A 19446-nucleotide genomic window follows, 5' to 3' on the forward strand; every position below is an offset into this window, starting at 1 on the left:
TATATTACCTAACAATCTAAAATTGAGTAACTGTTATTATTGTTCCATTCAGGATGGCTATTGATATCCCCCAGTGAAATCTGCAAATTTGGTTCATAAGTGAATCAGGCAAGAATCTATTTTAATTTGTGCTCATTTCCCTATTGTTCTTTTGGTTTACCTCTTTTTCTTGTAATGTACTTGATCTGTCATACTCACTCCCTGTGCAATAGTCTGACACTGGTTGATTGGCTTCCACATTTTGCTGCATTTATTTCCATTAAGTAGAATTAGTTAATTAAATTTGATTAATGCAGTGTAATATTTCAAATATATGTAATCAATTTTTTGCTGTTCTAACCTGAAAAATCTGTTGACCTAAGAGCATATTTGTATAAGATCCCTGCATGTCCTGAGTTAACTGAAACCCATAGTGTAATTATTACATTAGCACTGTTCAGAAGTTACACATGTAGAATAGGTGTAATTTTTGTATTTTTGAAGTGTAAATATTTTCTTACTGAATATATTTCTTCTTGGGAGTTCCTTATTTGCTCCATTAGTAGTCCTGTTAAGCTCTCCTGCAAGCATTGAAGTAAATTTTAAAGTTTTTTTCTTTGATCCATCATGAATGTTTATTTTTTTGGAGAAGGGTTTCTTGTGGTATTACCTTGCTGGCAGTTTGTATTTGGCAATGGTCTGTATTCTGCCCCCATAGTTCTGCTGAAGGATTGTTTGAACTTGTTCCAGAGATCACATGAGCAGTTCCTGGATTTGTCAATGTTTGTGTTGTCCAAGGTTGTGTCTGCACAACAGCTATAATGCATCAATTTATGCATTGTTAGATCTTATCTTTTCTATGTTTAAAAGACATACCTGTATGTTGTACATTAGTCCCATGTTTCCTATCCATTGGTTCATTGTAGTACTTGAAGTGGACTGAGCAAATGGATTTGATGGTAAATATGGAAACTGTGTACTGATCTGATTGTGGATATGCTTGTCTTGTGTTGATTTATCTGTTTGAATCTACATCTCTGGAGCCCTGCTATGATTCTGTAAAACACATGTTTCAATTAGGTGTTAGTAAGTGTAAGAAAAGGATTTGGTAACGTTATGGCACTCTACTAGTTTTTTACTATGGAGATTTGTGTTTCATGATGACCTGTTGTTATTTGTATCCAATCTACATGTAGATTCATGACTTCAACTTTTTCTCTCTGAATTCAGGATCTTACCTGTGTTTTTTCTACAAGTAGATGCAGGTGAAACTCCCAGTTTTCCTCAGGTGGTTGCATTCTCCTCCTTGTGGATGAAGCTTGTAGTCAGATCTGAGTTGGATGCAGTTATTTTTCCCCAGTTCGGTGGTGGCTGCCCTGGAGACGAAACCCAGGCAAGTGTACGTGTCTTTTCTCTCTGTGTAGATTCGTTTCTGAGCTTCTTGGATTGCAAGACATATTATTTCAATTTGCCCCCTGTGGTTGTTATGTTTTCGTTGGATAGACCAATTTGTAATTTTGGGTCTGTCTAAGTGCTGGATAAATTTCTTATGACCCTATTGGGCCTTGTTTTGTTGGGTCTTATTTGGGCCTGTAGCTTGATCAAGTTATGAAAAATAAACCTGTTGTAGTTTTGGGCCTTGTACTGGATAAATGTCTTAAGACCAATCTGCTTCAAGTTTGTAGCCCATTTTCTAAATAAAGAGGCTTTCTCTAAGCAGTTGTTTGATCAGATGACCAAATCAGCTGAGTTTGTTTCCTGTACAGATTTAGTTTATTTGGTACAATCAGGGTGTTGTGGCAGTGGGTTTCGTTTCTGAACTTCCTGATTCCATATTATCAATGACCTCCAGTATTCTGTTTATTTACTTCTTGTCTTGTAGTTTAATGTTTTAATGAATTGGGTTTGTTGGATTATAGATCATGTACTTACACCCTCTTCCTTTTATATTTACTTCTAATATTCACTGTAAATTTAATGGCAGGTTGATGTAAGTTGGATTAGAGTGATGTTGTTTTTGCAAGGTTTGTTCTCATTAAGAATTTCTAATTTTGTTAATTTGTTTATTTTTCATTTCTGAATTATTAGCCACCTTTTTATTTGCAATATGGCTACCATAGAAAAAAATTTGGATATTTTTGCCTGTACATTTGTCCATTTGATTATTTGAATTATCTCAAAGTCCTTTTTTGAGTTGGTTTCTGGAGTTTCCTGGTGCTTGTTCTTGCTGGCCATAGCTATACTTGCTAATCTATTTAGCTTCTTTACATTGCTCTGTAATTTATTTTACACTTGAAATGTCCATAATTTATACTGTATTTTCAACTATAATTTGTATAACTGGTTGGTGTAAGTTTTGTACTGCTTTGGTGTAAGTTTCTCTCTGATTGAATGCTGTATTGTTTTATTCAATTTGTCTAATGATTTGGTTGTGAAAGAATATGGAATTCAATTTTTGTATTGTTTTTCCTCATTTGATATTGGTTTCTATCAGTATCAGTTGCTTTAATCTGAACGGGCTTTGCTTCCTTGTTATTATATTTGATTTGGCCTAATATAATAGGCCAAGTGCAGTGAATTTGGCCTCGGTTAAATTTCGGTTGATTGAATGAATTGGCTCAACCGGTTGTTTGAGTGGGGCAAATCAACCGGTTGATGGTGTTGTCTCAATCAACCGGGCACAAGGTAGACAGCCCCTTTGTTTACGAAACCATCCATTTGGATCGATTTATAATAACTACAAATTTAATATTTATACCTTTGCAGGCTATTATTATGGCCTCTATTTTTACATATAGACCCCTAGCTGGCTCACTCTAAGTCCATGCTAACATCCTTCCCTCCTTGGAACATCTAGTTTTTTTTTTTTGCAAAAACAGTATTTATATAAGAAAATCAAAGCAAAAAAGCAAACATGTTATCTTGAGAAAATAAAAGAACTAAAGGGTGGCTAGATTTTGGCACCCCTTTGCAAGATGGCCAGCACAAACAAATTTGGTCTTCGTTTGATTTCTTTTTATTCTCTGGAAATGGTGGCTGAAGAAGGGTTGAAAGAAGTGATTACTCGATGGGATTGTGCGCTACCGCTACGAGATAATAGTTCTTTTTATTGAGCAAGATGAGATAACAGATCTTACATATGCAGAGAATTCCACCGTATGGCACATTGGTTATGCCGTTGGTAACTCCGGCCTTACTAGCGAACCCTCAATTTGACCGACGGGGTCACGGAGATAGTGTAATTTCTTTGTTACACTACACTCCATGTAATATCTATGGTTTAAGTATAAAAAGTCATGAAAATTGGCTTTTTGAAGAGAAAACATCAAACCCGGGTGGCCTTTACGACATACTTATGTTGTGTTTAATTTCTTGTGTCGTCCTCATGTGTTTCGACAGTACTGATTCGTAGCTTCCTAGCATATCTCCTGGCCCAGAAAGTGTAATTGATCAAGGCCAATACCTCGAAGGCTCCCAGCAACAAAAAGAAGTGATCAAGGCGTGTTTTGTTGAAATTTGTTCCGTCCAGCCATCCTCCACCACCATCCCCACTCCTTGTCATTATGTTTACAAGCTGAATGAAGGCGCTGCATGACCAGGCAGAAAATCCAGCTATACATGACTGTACTGCTGGTGCAATCAGCTTCATTGTCGAAGGCGCCTCGCTCTCGACGAACTCAATTAGTCCGCCAAAGGATGCTATGTCCATGATGCTTAGCAGGAAGAACTGGATTACCAGCCAAAAGACAGACATTGGCACACCAGTTCCTATCGATGTTAACCCGTGTTGCTCTGCAACGTTCAATCTTCTTGCTTCTACTAATGCGGCGACGCATGCCGCAGCGATCCCACAAGCTGATCCAGCACCGATACGCTGCAGTGGGGTGACCCCATGCTCATGTCCTGTGGTTGTTCTCAGCAGCAGTGTCAAGATTCTGCTGTAGCATGGTTGCATCAGCATGTGGAATGCTGTTGGGATTGCAATGAGAGAGGCAGAGGGTATCTGGATCACGCCTGCGCCTTTGTCCATTGCACGACCAACTTGTATGGATAATGTCATTAGTAGTGTGAATGGCAAGTAGATGAGAAAGCAACTGATGAAGATTGGAAGCATCTGAACGAGGACTCTAGTTTCATCAGCTTGATTGGTTCTGCAAAACGAAAGTGGGTTGTTAGTGTTACCTCCATCATGTATCCAGGCCTTTGTTCAACAATTGTTGGGGGGGAGGGGATATTACAATTGACTGACAACCGGCAAGATATTGCTACGTCCAGCTATAAAAATAGTTCCTTTTATCCGCATAAAAATAGTTCTTTTTTTTTGTTAAAGAAGCATAAGTTTCATGAAAACCTGAACAATGGAACTTACCCAGATTTGAAAATATGATCTTGTGTGTTGCTTTCTTGTAGCTCAATAACATCTACATTGGCAGTTGACTTCTTATTTGATGAAATGATAAGAACCTGTAGCAGTACCAGTGACAGAACTTGAGAACCTCTGTAAGTCCAGCTTTTCATGTTTTATCTTAAAATTATAGATACAAACTAGGTGATCTTGATAACAAATTTAAGTTAATTTTATATCCATACCTAGAAAAGGGCTATTGAATTCCTTTATTTCTTATGAGTAATCATCTGCTAGTTAGAGTTTAGGAATAGGAATATGGGATGGGATGCAACGACGGAATGACCTTTCAGTATTAATAAGCATTAACAAGTATATACATATTGAAATCTTTATATTAGTTATTACAACTAACACAAATATTTCACCCCTGGATAATGGCAGGAGCGAAGTCGCTGGGCTCTCTTCTAGAATATGAGCGCTATTTTTATCTAATTAAAAGGGTGTGAATGTAGAAAAAACTAACCCTTGTCTTCCTAGTCGGCTGGCACCTTTGGAAGGAAAGAAACACAAGCACATTCAACAACATCAGCTGCACCACGGGTGAGGTTCTTGGAGCAATGGTCGAAGAGGCAAATCTCTGGGTTTTGGCAGGTTTCAGGCATCTACGAGCCTACTGCCTTCAGCGCTAGCTAATCAGTTGCAAAACGTGTTTCATGTAAATTAAACTAGTTCGTAAGTACAGGCCCTCCTCAGGGTTCCACCTTTCCTAAGTAATCTAGGATTACTTGTAACCTTTGACATTCTACTTCTGTTTAATAAAACACGTGTCGCAATGACACGCTCACGAAAAAAAAGAAAAAACTAACCCAAGCTGTGGAATATGTATATATTGAGACTGTTTTTTTTCTATATATTAATGAAATGGTACACAATCCTCTTGCGTGTTTAATAAAAAATAGCGTCCGGATGTCCGGCCCTAGGCCAGTGTTCGGATGCAGCTCATGTGCCTCGTGCCTGCATCGCATCACACGCGCTCCGTCCCGTTCCCAACCATCGCTAGCATCACGAACTGTGGCCTGCGCCCATCCCGCGTCCGCGATCCACGCCCACAACCACCTGCCCCGCCTATGGATGCGCGCCGTGAAGGCGTTTGCAGGCCTGAGGTGCCGGCACGCGAACCACGGTGGTGCCTCAGCAGCAGCAGTAAGCGAACAGCCGCCTGTAACACCCGATCTACTTTTTAAACATACAGATAAAACACTCTCAAGATAAGTCCAAAACAGATGAAACACTTAAAACATGTGCGTGTAGCCATTGCAACATGTGCAACACCAAGATCTACTTTTGAAACATCCAGATAAAGCATTTGAAACATACGTCTGAAACACATGAAACAATTGGAACATAGGTTTGCAACATGCACATATTGTCATTGCAACATATGCAACATCTCAGATCGACTTTGCAATATTCAGATGAAACCCTTGAAACATAAGTCTAAAACACATGAAACACGGCATCAACTGCAACAATGGCCTACCTGGTGGGGGACTGCTAGGGGGGATGTCAAGAGCAAACAGTCAGCCCAGCGTGTGCATGCCTCCCCTTTCTGCCATGGTGTCTTTGGTCGGCCGCGGGAGAGGAAGTCCAGACCGGCGCCGACATCCTCCTAGTGGCGCCGGGGTGGTGGTGACGTGGTGCCCACCATGGCCGCGATGAGTGAGGTGGATGGGGGCACACCGATGGATAGGGGCGAGCCGCGGGATGGTGGCACGACGCGGCCAGCGATGGGGTGCGGCGCGGTAGGGGGAAGGGAGCGGCATGCGCGGGGGACGGGCGTGCGGTGGGGGAAGGGGCGCGCGGGGGGGCGGAGTGCGGCAGGGATGCGCGGTGATGCCCAACAGCCAGATGCGAGTGCGAGTGGGGAAGAAACATGCCTGTTGGACCTATCCGCCGCGCAGGCCCAGAAATACAACGTCCAATGGGGTCGAACGCCGTGGCCAAGCATTAGCGATAAAAAAAACTAACACATACTAAATTGCAATTGCAGAAGTACATTCAATATGATATGTTTAATGTACAAAGTTTTACCTGCAATGTTCTAGTTAGAGGAGTTCCAATAGGCTTCTGTGTGCAATAGAAAGGATATCCACTGGCTGCAACAAGCAGCCCTACAAGAACAATAAGAGCACACATCATAAATCCAATGTTCCAACCCAAGTTATTCTCAATCCACACTAAGAAGGCCAATCCAATTATCGCTCCAAGAGAGTTTGCAAACTTAAGCCTGGTCAAGAACACACTCTGGAGCTGTGATTTCTTTGGGTCACTATTGCTGAATTGATCTCCACCAAGGGATGGTATGCAAGCACGCATGCAGCCTTCCCCAATAGCAAACATTAACAAGCTCAAGTAGAGCAATGTCAAATTCCAACCTTGAGCTGCCTCACAGTTGTTTGGCTCTTTGTCTATGGCACAAATTTCAGGATGAAGTGAAGGAAAATGGGCTTGCAGTGCTAGCAACATATAACCCTGCATCGTCCAACAGAAGATTTATCTATAACCTGACATTTGTTCTTTTGATTTTGCAGCTTCAAAAGAAAAATACATTGAGCACTTGATATTTGTGTATAATAAAGTTTTTTATGGAATAAACTACTTTATTATGTCTATCTTGTATAATAATTATGGTATAGCCTAAAAGAAAAACCTGAATAATCAGCATGGTGTGCTTTGCTTTAATCGCTATATTTCAACATTGTAGCCAAAACAGAAATAGTTTTGTTTGATAGCAACAATAATAGTGATTATTCAAAAAATTTAGCTTCAACATTCGACTAAACATAGATTTTTAACAGGGAGTTAGCTTGAGAAGTAAACTACCAGGACCACACAAGGGCCAAATACAAATATAGCAGTGGTTCGTTTGATACACGCATCAGAGATGAAGTTCATCAGAGCAGTAGATATCATCACGGTGCCACCTAGGTAGCTTATCACTGTTGATGAGGTCACAATATCCAGATGCAACATGCCATGCAAATAGCCCACCATACTGAAGTTTGAGCTATTAGAGCAGCTTCTTAGCATGAACAAAACTGCAAACAGACATAAGAGTCAGCTGAAATTGTTTGTACCTGGCTCAAAAGTGCATGTAAGTCCAACCAACATCTGCACAAATGTATTGTCGGCCTAGGCTAAACAACCAATTTTTGAGAGAAAAAAGAACAAGGTAGACAAATGACCAATCTAGAGCGAATGGAAATCCTTCATTGCCTGGGGTTTTGTGAACACAAGGTTGATATGTGCCCTTATAGTTCGTTTTGTGATGAGTGATTGTCAACGTGATCCATGACATAGGTTGAGTTTGTGAGCTAACCATGGAGTGAGTTGGGTTGTGCGACATGTCTCTTGGTTTGTGATGTGCAGGTGTGGAGCTCGGAGGCGGTGGTCGATGGCGAGGTGAAGGTCAAGTAGGGACGTGCCGTGCCGATGGACCAGGAGTGGTGAAGGACGGACGTGAGGCTTGGACTGAGGGACCAGGAGGCCGGGTGACCAGCCACGGTGGCTGACATCTGGGACATCAACAAGCACAAGTGTACATGGGAGTGACCATGTTGATCGAGTCAAGACGGCGGACGTGCGAGTTGAGCGGGGCTCAGGAGGACTTGGCGGACGATCGGTCGAGGACGGCGGTGACAAATGTCGAGTGGTGGGGGACGCGTATGGAGTACGCTACTCACGGGCAGTTTGGTGGTTTGGGCCTTAAAACCATCGGTGGCTAGTTTCACGGGTTTGGGCCTCAAAACCCGGGCGGAGGTTCCGAGGAGGAACGGACAGCACGTGGCGGCATAGAGAAGTTCGCGTCGAGGCGAAGCTATCTCATGAAGGGCCCGGTTGCCGTCGGATGAAGATTACCTCGGATTGGACCATAGTGCCCTCAGGTTAAGTGGTTCGACTCAAAAATATCTAAGGGCAAAACTAAGATTGTATAATAGCCCTGTTAAATAGGATGAGGGAGCTCCCATCTCCCTCACCTCTTTCATTTTGCTTCATCCTTCTCTAGGTTTTCCCCTCTCCTTAAGTTTTTCTTGTGATAGAGGCCCACAAATTGGATAATTTGTGTAAAAACCAAAGACTGCAGCGGGAATGAAGGACCTAACCTCATCGTGTCCTCCGGGATTCAATTTGTGAGTTGTTATTGTGAATCACGTTTGTGTTCTTCACGTTCTTCCTTTCCCCCCATCTCTCGTGTGGTTCGATTCGTTGTTTTGAGACCGTTTTGATTCGTTACTTTTGCACTAAGATAAACTAGGACGTGAGTTGAGCCTTTCCACCGAGTTCATAGATCGAGGCGAATCAAGCTCTAGGGTTGGGAAACCGGTGTTTTTCGTGTTCATCCAATTTCCCGTTGATTGGCTTCAAATTGGGCGATGATCTCCTAGAGGTAGCTCACCTATTGCCTTGTGACCATGTGGTTAAAATTTTGTGGCAATTGGTTTTGATTTGGTTGCAAATCAGGATTTTCCTTGCTCCGAGCGTTTTTCGGGCGACTCTGCTAGTGTTAATTTCGTGACTCGCGGACAGTCCGCCCCTGACCCCCGGATAGTCTGCCGTTACTATTCTGAACGCCGGACAATTCAGGCCTACCCGCGGACAGTCCGGGGCTGCTGCTGAAGCGTGTCCGGAACTGTTTCAGCAAGTTCGTTTTTTGGTGTTTGACTTGTGGATAGTCCAGGATTCAACCGCGGACAGTCCGTCGTTCTTCTTTCTGCCTAGATCAGAACTGTTTCTCATCGTTCAGTTTTTGGGAGTCGAACACCGGACAGTCCGGCCCTCAACCCCAGATAGTCCGGGACCTGACTCGCGGACAGTCTGGGCTCCCTACGGCAGACAGTCCGGGCCTGTGCAGATTGTGTTCTTTTCTCTCGTTCTTTCGAGCACTTGTTTTCGTCTGTTCTCGGTTGATCCGTTGTACCTCTTGGTAATCGCCAAAGGTACCCAGCCACCCGTTGACTTGTGATCATACCGTTCTCTAGTGCCTTTGCTCTTGGGTCGTAATTTTGGGACAGCGACTTAAAGTTTCGAAAGAAATTTGAGGCTCCCATTCAACCCCCCTCTGGTCGCCATTTTCGGTCCTTCAGGTTTCCATTGAGATGGACAAATTGGATCTCCATTCTCCTCTTGACAGCTAACACCAAAATCTCCATTCATGGAACCCAAGGGTGTAGGATTTGCTATGGGAGAGGTTTGAAACAAGGTGGCCCTCTATCCTCCATTCTCTTTCCGCTGGTCATGGAATGTTTGAATGCCATGATCAGTAAATTTGATGACTAATTGCTACTCCAACCCTTGGGACCTAAAGCCATAAAACATTGTCATCCTTGTACGCAGATGATTTGGTTGTATTTCTCTACCCTGTGGTCGATGACCCCCGAATGCTATGAAGGGCACCATAGATTTTTTAGGGTGCCTGCGGTGCGGTATCTTGTGCAGCCTTAACAAATATAGCTTACCACCTATTTGTTGTGATCGGCACATCACCCTAGTGCAAGAGATCATTATTCCATGCAATTTGGTAAAGTTTCCTTGCAGGAACTTAAGGGTTCCCTTATCAACAGGAAAGCTTCCGCACTCTGCCTTCCAGCCCCTCATCAACTCAACAAGCTTAATCACCATTGCCAGCTTGAAAAAACCAAGTTACATACTTGTGAAGGTCGCTTGGTCCTAACAAAAACAATGCTCTCCGCCATACCGGTATACACGACAATGGTGATTAAGCTTCCCCTTGAGTAATTCGCACAATTGACAAGCTGAGATGTGCCTTCCTTTGGAGGGGCATTGGTCATAAGTGGCGTCTGTTGCTTGTAGTCATGGAGTATGGTGATCTTGCCCACGGACTTAGGTGGGCTTGGCTCCACAACTTTTAAAGCTAATGGGGTAAGTACTCAAGTTGAGTTGGTTCTGGCTACATCGGAAAGATAATACAAGAACATGGGTTGACTTTAATCTGGCCACCAACAAGATGACAAAGACACGAAAGCATTCTTTGAGGTCACCTCCTCGGTTGTAGTCACTAGTGAGGAATCTACCCTTCTTTGTAAGGACAAATGGCTTAGGGTCATATTTGGAAGAGCTAGCACTAAATCTTAACCTTACCATCCCTCCCCAGACATGAAACTCACGGTCGGTAGCAGAGGCTTTTCTAGATATATTACTTTTGCTATGCATCTAGACATAGTGTATATCAAAAGCTATGAATCTAGAAAAGACAAAATGTCTTATAATTTGGAATGTAGGGAGTAGAAAATAGGGTCGACATTTGTATATTAAAGTAGATCTGTTATACAAATATATTCCATGGTTAATTTAGTGCATCATAAATATTAGCATTTTTTTATATATTTGGTTAATTTGAAATTGTTGGATTTCTCCGGTCGTGAGATTGAGATTGGGGGTTGGGGGTGGATGGAATGGACTTTTTTTTTATACTTGATCACATGATTTCTTGATCGCTTACACTAGAATAAATTAGCCTGCGACAACTTGATCGTGCAGTACTTTTGCATGGAACAGGAATGAAGCAGTTCAAGAAACAGACCAACCACTGGAGTCCTGATGAAGCATCAGTTCAAGAAAGGCTGCCACAGCTTACCGTAGAGGAAGAGCGTTGCCCTGATGCCTCCGTGCCTCCTCTCGTCCACCGCATTCCCTCTCCAGTCCACATATACTTCTTCACCTTCCATGCAGCAGCTAGATCAGTTCTGTTCTGTGGAGGCAATGCTCTATCACGCCGAGGGTGCACAGAGACCAGAAGCTCCTCCAAAAACTCCAGACCCCATAGGGCCGCCTCAGAAGTGTGTGTGTGTCTCTCTCTCTATATATATATATACACACACACATGAGCGGTGTTATTAGAGGCCTATATATTAATTAAATAAGGCTTCTCTCGAAATTGCTCTAGTTTCTTTCTAAAAAAAATATTGTGCACGAATTAAGGGAGGCGCTTGAGCTGGCTCCTGATCACGTATACGTGGTCAACTGGCCACCATGTGCTCTTGAGTCCTGGACGCCGCGCATCGAACCTCAAGATGGCTTGCCACCTTGCCTCGTGACGTGCTTTGATTTGGAGATGTCATATCAGCATCTCTTGATCTCAAGTCCAACCGTGGTTGTGGTTGGCTCACCGATCTCGTTACCGCTAACTTTTCAAGTAATAAACTTGTACAATCTCCATGTGACTGGTTGTGCGCGGTTGGGTTAGTATCTCGGCTCCTTGCTCTTTTTAATAAGAGCTAATATTTGGTACTCCCGCCGTTTCAAATTATAATTCATTTGATTTTTTTGACTTCAAGTTTGATCACTCATCTTATTCAAATGATTTGTGCAAGCATAATTAAATTTAAGTCATTCTTGAAGAACTTTTGTTAATAAAGCAAGCCACAACAAAAGAAGTGATATTTTGCATAAATTTTTTAATAAGACGAGTAGTCAAACTTAGGGTCAGACGAACTATAATTTAGAACGAATTTAGTATTTAATTAAGTAGGATCGATAGAACTAAGGGACGTACGATTAATTAATAAAGTATTGAGGTGATGTGCTGCACGTTTGGTTTGAAGAGCCTTACACCCCAGGATTATTGGTTGGTGGAACCACACTAACCTTTTGGTGCACAGTCCTCGATTCATTAGCCGTGGCCATGGGTTTTGCCACTGTTTCATTTGATGAAGCATTTGACTCCATAATTTGCACGGTGTATCAAGCAACACCGAATCTGATTTTCTGTCACGTCAGAAGATCACAAAGATTATATCATTTTCTTCTTCTAACAGAAATTAAACATGATCAGCATCCGCACAACTGTGGTGAAAAGTGGATTTCGCTGCTAATCTAACTCGAAGTGGCATCCATGTCAGCGGTCATCAGGTCCAATGTGGCAGGTGGGAGCCGAAGGAAGCCCACGCTCGTGAGGAGATCATGCAAGGAATCATCGTCCGTGACTCTGAAGTTAACCTGATGTCCCCATCGCTGCCGGGCGTCTCGGACTCTCGGTCTATCAACGCTCAACGGTGTAGTTGGAACTATTAGGCCAGTTGGTTTCCTAAACGGCTAGCGTCTTGATGTCCGACACACCGCGCGCATCTGGACACCCGCTTAGCCCACCTGCATCCGCCTTTGTCTCCGCCTCACGCGCGGACGAGCATGTCCCCTCAAATGCAGCACCTCAGTCCGCCGGACCCCAACGCCCCAGTCCGTTAGCCCTTCGGCGCGTTGCACGCCCCTAGCTCGCCCCGTAGCCTGCCGCGTCCGCCTTCGCACCGCCCCACGCGCGCGATGAGCACGCCCTAGCGACCCCTGACCGCAGCACCCTCGTCCATCGGCCCCTGGCTCGCCCCCGGCCGAAGAACATAAAACGCTCGAATAAAACATTTACAACTTGCAATATGGAACAACTTGCTGCAACATAAGACTGAAACAGCTGAAACATAGAAAGTTTCGTAGAGTGATTCGAAAGTTTTTGATATGCAAGATGAAAACCTAGATATAGAAAGTTTTATTTATTTAACGTCAGCGAGCAGGAAAATAAGTTGGGTTGTTTGTGCATGTATCGCAGACGTCAGTGCCGCTTCTGCCGCAGCCATGTGCACCAGCTCGCACGTCGGGCCATCAGTTTATTAATTACACATCGCGCGTGAATAATCCTCCGTGCGCTGCTAATAGCTGGTAGTGCGCGCGCCGCTACCAGTACCTGCGCCCGCCGAACAAGGATCGCGCAAGGCATGAGCATGATACTCTTAAGAAAACTTATTTGAAGATTTTTCACTGTTCTACTTTTTTTTAAGGAAAGAAGGATTATATTAAAATTTGTCACAGCATATCCCAAATTATTTCTGACAAAATCTGAAATAAAAAATACACAATATTCTAGGCATATTCTTTCATCTTCTTCTTTCCCAGTGACATCCCTCGAACGTCGGAGCCAAAATACAGTCCTAGTCGAATCCAACGACCAGCCCTAAAATATTGGACATGTCGCAAAAGCCAACGCTTCAGAACGAGTCCAAAACGCATCAGAATCGATAAAAGAATATCGGAAGTTGCATCGTCGGAAGGAGCATATGAGTCGGATTCATCACCTTTAAACCTTTATTCCTCTCTGCGACCAACAACGATGAGATCGATGACCCTAAGTAGTTGTCTTCGTTGGGGGCACCTAAAAGCACCCCTCTCTAATGGTCACAACTTGGCCGTCTGGCAATGAAATCGGCGCCTGCAATGGCGATCATGTCGTGGCAATCATCGAAGTCATTGTAGGAAACACAGTCCTGATAAAAAATCATCTGATTTTGCTGGAAGATCTATTTGGACTAAACCCTAAGTAGCTGAAAAAACTACTAAAAATTAAAGAGATGGGTCCCCAAAAGAAAGAGAGGGGCACGAGGTGGAGGCACGGCGACGGTGAGAACGATCTAAGGACGGCGGCGGCCTTTTCCTGTTGACCTATGCGGAAGGATGTGTCGTGAAAGCATCTAGGCCCCTAGTTGGATTTCGGTGATTAATGTCAATACAAGATTACTATGACTAACGTGTGTTTTGCAGAGGCAATTAAGTTAGGTCATGGTAATGGAGATCGATTGGGCAATCGAGGTTGTCATGCCCCTACGATGGAAATCGTTTCGGTTTTCAAAGGATGGATGACAAGGTTAAGGATGACTAGTTCTAAGTGTCGATTGGAGTTGGAGAGACACTTAGAGTAGTTTAGGACTTTGTTTTTCCTTTGGCCGTACTATGAAGGGGGGTATGAACGGGTAGCTTGACCTAGTTGAGTCTAGTGAGTTAGGTGTGGTGCACACTTGTTAAAACTAGCTCTAGGTAGCTCCTATGAATGCCTAAGATCCTTTGGAGCAAACTTCATTCACATATGTTCGGAAGTTGGAAGTGAATGGAGGGTCAAATACTGACCGGACGCTGGCTCCGGTGCGACCGGACGCTGGCCGCAGGGTCCGGTCAGTTCATTTGACCGAGAAGATCAAGTCTGGTGTGACCGGACGCTGGGAGGTCATGTGACCGGACGCTGAGGGCCAGCGTCCGGTCAACTCCAGTAAGGGTCCAGATTTGGAAAAGTGTGACCGGACGCGTCTGGTCAGTGTGACCGGACCCTGAGTATCCAGCGTCCGGTCGTTTACAGTAAGCATCCAAGAGCGACCGGACGCGTCCGGTCGGTACTGACCGGACCCTGACAGCGTCCGGTCATCACTTGAATGCTGGTTCGCGGGTTGAACTGACCGGAGCGTCCGGTCATCACGACCGGAGCGTCCGGTCATCCCGTAGAAGCTCATAACGGTTAGTTTTTTAGGCTGGCTTATAAATAGAAGCTCCACTCGTGAGTGGAGTATCCTTTGCTCATTCCAACAGCTGAGAAACACGTTTGTGAGTGCCAAGAAGAGCAAGATCCTAGTGAGGTGTTTGTGATTTGAGAATCCAAGAGAGTAGCCTCACTAGCAAATCAAGAGTAGCAAAGTGTGCATCCATCTTCTTATTAGGCTTCGCGTGGTCAAGTGAGAGTTCGTGCTTGTTACTCTTGGTGATCGCCATCACCTAGACGGCTTGGTGGTGATTGGGAGTTTGGTGTTCACCCGGCGGAGCTTGTGGGTGACCCAACTCAAGTTGTGAGCGGTTTTGGGTGATTCGCCGCGACGGAGTATCGAAGAATCAACCCGTAGAGAGCACTTGATCCTTGCGCGGATCAAGGGGGAGCTACACCCTTGCGCGGGTGCTCCAACGAGGACTAGTGGGGAGTGGCGACTCTCCGATACCTCGGCAAAACATCGCCGCGTTCCTTTCTCTCTCTACTTACTTTGAGCACTTACTTTGAGTATTTACTTTGAGCAATTCAATACTTGTTTTACATCCATAGAATTGCTTGCTAGAGTAAGTTTGGAACATAGGTTGAGAGGTTGTTGTGCATTAGTTTGATATAAACACTTTTCTAGGCACAAGGGGTTAATTGGGCTATCCGTAGGATTTGATTATTGCAAGAGAATTTAGAATTAGCCCAATTCACCCCCCCTCTTGGGCATCTTGATCCTTTCAATTGGTATCAGAGCCTCGTGCTCACTTTTTAAGCTTAATCGCTTAAAGCAAGATGTCTCACGGGGATGGACCTCCTCCTATCTTTGAGGGAGATGATTTTCCATATTGGAAAATCCGCATGGAGGCATACTTAGAAGCTCTAGATGTTGGAATTCTTAGAGCCGCCTCTCAAGGGTTCCCCGCACCTAGGAATGCCGCACAACTTCAAGGCGATGAAGTGAATTATGAGAAATGGAATGCAAAGGCTCGCAACACCATTTTTAGAGGCCTTTGCAAAGAGGTGTTCAATCGTGTAAGGAACCACAAAGACGCCCATGCTCTATGGTCGGACGTTTGTGCGCTCCATGAGGGAACCAAGAGTGAGCGTGAGGAACGCTATCATCTTGTGATTAAAAAGCTAAATTCTTTTGAGATGTTTCCCAAAGAAAGTGCTAATGAAATGTATTCTCGATTAAATGTTCTTGTAGAGGAAGTCAATGGGCTTGGACTTACTCAAATGTCACCATCCGATGTTGTGAGAAAAATCTTGAGTGTCCTCCCCATTGATAAATATGGGCACATTGTGACCGTGCTACATCAAGGTGATCTTTCCACTGCTACACCGACACAAATCTTGGGAAAGATCAATGCTCATGAGATGTACATGCACATCACACCACAAGATGGCTCATCCTCTACAAAGAAGAAAGAGAAGGACCTAGCATTCAAAGCTAGCCAAGACAAGGGCAAAGCAAGACTTGAGTATGAGAGCTCAAGTGATGAAGATGATGAAGAAAGCCTTGCCCTCATGGTGAAGAAGACCACCAAGATGCTAAAAAGGCTAAACAAGAGTGGCATCAAGTTTGATGGCAAGAAGAAGAAGTTCTTCACTAGCTCAAGAAGAAAGCCAATCTCCGAGATGGATTGCTACAATTGTGGTGAACTTGGTCATCTAGCTCATCAATGCACAAAGCCCAAGAAAGACAAGTTCAAGAACAAGGGCAAGAAAGATGATTCAAGTGATGAAGATGAAAAGAAAAAGAACAAGCCATACAAGAAGAGAGATGGCAAAAAGAGGGAGTTCTACAAGAAGAAGAAGAGTGGCAAGGCCTATATTGTCGGTGATTGGCTCACGGACATTGATTCATCAAGTGGATCATCCGATGATGATAGTGACGATGAAAAGGTGGCCGCCATTGCTATTGATCTTGCATCTTCACCACCACCATCGCCATCATCCTCTACACACCTATGTCTTATGGCCAAAGGTGAACGCAAGGTAACTAAGAGTGATGATAGTAGTGATGATGAACATGCTAGTGATGATGATAGTGATAGCGATGATGATGACTCACCTACCTATGATGATCTTGTCAAAATACTTAGAAAATATACTAAGATCATTAGAAAGAGTAGAGCTACAAATGAAAAACTTGATACTAAAAATGATTCACTTTTAGCTAAGTGTGATACATTAGAAAAGGCTAATGATGAGCTCAAAGAAACAAATGATTCTATATCATCCAAACTCAAGGAGCTCAAATCTTCTAAGAAAGAGCTTAAAGATAAAAATGATAAACTTGAGTGGGTGCACAATGAGCTTGTCACTAGTCACCATAAGCTAAAAGATGAATATACAACTCTAAAGATCAATTATGATGCCCTTATTATTGCACAAGAATTCTTACCAAATGAGCCACATGATGCTACTAACCATGTTGTTAAGATTGATATAGCTACCTCATGTGATGATTTAATTGATGAAAGCATTGAGCATGGATCTAGTAGCAAGGGCAAGCAAGTGGTTGAGTGCAATAACTATGATGAGTATGTCAAGCTCAAGAGTAACAATGAGAAGCTCATGAAAGATCTTGAAGAAATGAAAAGTCACAACACCATTGTGCTAGAAACTCTTGATCATGACAAAGAGGTGATCCTTGAAAATGAGAAGTTAAAAGAAGAAGTCAAGAAACTCAAGGAGGAGAAGAACAATGATCTTCTCAAGGAAGAGAACAAAAAGCTCAAGATGGAGAAAGAGCATCTCAAGGTGGGATTGAGCAAGTTTGCTAGAGGCAAGCATCTTCAAAGTGAGCTACTCATGAATACCGTCATGAAGATGGATAGAAGTGGCATTGGATATATGGCAAGTGTAGAGAAGAAGAAGGCTCAAGCTCAACACCAACAATCAAAGCCAAAGCCAAAGCCAAAGAGATGTTTTGAATGTGGACAAGAAGGCCACTTTGCTCATGAGTGTCAAACTCCACCGCCACAACCCTTGCCCAAGCATGCTAGACCTTTTGCTTTCAATGCTCACTACATGCTTAGAAAAGATTCGAGTGGAAAGATGAAAGTCATGTTCTTGGGTCCCCCCAACAAGAGTAGGCCTAAGAAAATTTAGGTGGCTAAGTCACTTGTTGAGAAGGTGAAGGGCCCTCAACAAGCTTGGATCCCTAAAGCTTGAATCTCTTGTGTGTAGGTGAACTACAAGACCAGTGGAAGTCATTGGGTTATTGATAGTGGTTGCACTCAACATATGACCGGTGACCCTCGTATGTTCACCTCACTAGATGAAGAGGTAGATGGACAAGAGAAAATAACATTTGGAGATAATTCAAAGGGCAAGGTTAAAGGATTGGGCAAAGTGGCAATATCAAATGATCATTCCATCTCCAATGTGCTCTATGTTGCTTCATTGAGCTTCAACTTGCTATCCGTTGGGCAATTGTGTGATCTTGGCTTTCAATGCTTATTCACCGAGAAGGAGGTGGTTGTATCCAAGGTAGATGACAATCAAGTGATATTCAATGGATTTAGATACAACAACTTATATCTAGTTGACTTCACCTCCGAAGATGCAAACTTGAAGACTTGCCTATTCACCAAAACAACACTTGGGTGGCTATGGCATAGAAGACTTGCTCATGTTAGGATGAGCTCACTCAAGAAGCTTATGAAGAATAATTTGGTGAGAGGGTTGAAGGATGTGAAGTTTGAGAAGGACAAGCTTTGTAGTGCATGTCAAGCCGGCAAGCAAGTTGCAAACACTCATCCAACCAAAGCTTTCATGTCAACCACAAGAGTGCTAGAACTCCTACACATGGATTTATTTGGACCAATAACATACAAGAGTTTGGGAGGAAATCTCTATTGTCTTGTGATTGTGGATGACTATTCAAGATATACATGGGTGTTCTTCCTTCATGACAAATCCGAAGTTGCATCTTATTTCAAGAAGTTTGCCAAGAGAGCTCAAAATGAATTTGAAGTGAAACTCAAGAAGATAAGAAGTGACAATGGCAAAGAGTTTGACAACACAAATATAGAAGCTTATTGTGATGAAGTTGGAATCAAACATGAAGTCTCCGCAACCTATACTCCTCAACAAAATGGTGTAGTTGAGAGGAAGAACCGGACTTTGATCACTCTTGCAAGGACAATGCTAGATGAGTACAACACCCCCGAAGCTCTATGGGCGGAAGCAATCAACACCGCATGTTATGCATCCAATCGCCTATTTCTTCAAAGGTTCCTTGTCAAGACTCCATATGAGTTGCTCAATGGGAAGAAGCCGGACGTCTCATTCTTTAGGGTGTTTGGTTGCAAGTGCTACATCTACAAGAAGCGGCAACACCTAGGGAAGTTTCAAAGGCGTTGTGATATAGGTTTTCTTGTTGGTTACTCATTAAAGTCCAAAGCATATAGAGTATTTAATCATGCCACCGGCTTGGTTGAAGAAACATGTGATGTGGAATTTGATGAATCTAACGGCTCCCAAGGAGCACATGAGAATCTTGATGATGTAGGTGATGAACCATTGAGGGAGGCTATGAAGAATATTCCGGTGGGAGACATCAAGCCAAAAGATGATGAAGATGATGTACAAGTCATTAATCAACCCTCTTCATCAAATGTACCACAAGATGGTGAAAAAGTTGGGAGAATAGAAAATGAAGATACTCATATCTCCCATGAGCAAATGGTGGTATAAGCACAAGATGTTGATGCTCCACAACCTCCTCCTCAAGTGGTCAATAGAAGAAATA

At 43.3% G+C, this 19446-nt stretch overlaps 1 protein-coding gene across 1 annotated transcript; it reads right to left on the minus strand.

The window, feature by feature from the left end:
• Window positions 1-3343: 3343 nt before the first annotated feature.
• LOC136496894 (protein NRT1/ PTR FAMILY 4.6-like) lies at window positions 3344-11073 on the minus strand. The gene is made up of 5 exons (XM_066492670.1): window positions 10983-11073; window positions 7211-7425; window positions 6419-6859; window positions 4349-4443; window positions 3344-4130 (listed from the first exon to the last, which is right to left on the minus strand). The coding sequence occupies exons 1-5, from the start codon at window positions 11071-11073 to the stop codon at window positions 3344-3346; spliced, it is 1629 nt and encodes a 542-aa protein (XP_066348767.1).
• Between the last annotated feature and the right edge of the window lie 8373 nt (window positions 11074-19446).

The sequence above is a fragment of the Miscanthus floridulus genome, chromosome 12, assembly GCF_019320115.1.
Source record: "Miscanthus floridulus cultivar M001 chromosome 12, ASM1932011v1, whole genome shotgun sequence".
In the NCBI taxonomy this organism is placed as follows: domain Eukaryota; kingdom Viridiplantae; phylum Streptophyta; class Magnoliopsida; order Poales; family Poaceae; genus Miscanthus; species Miscanthus floridulus.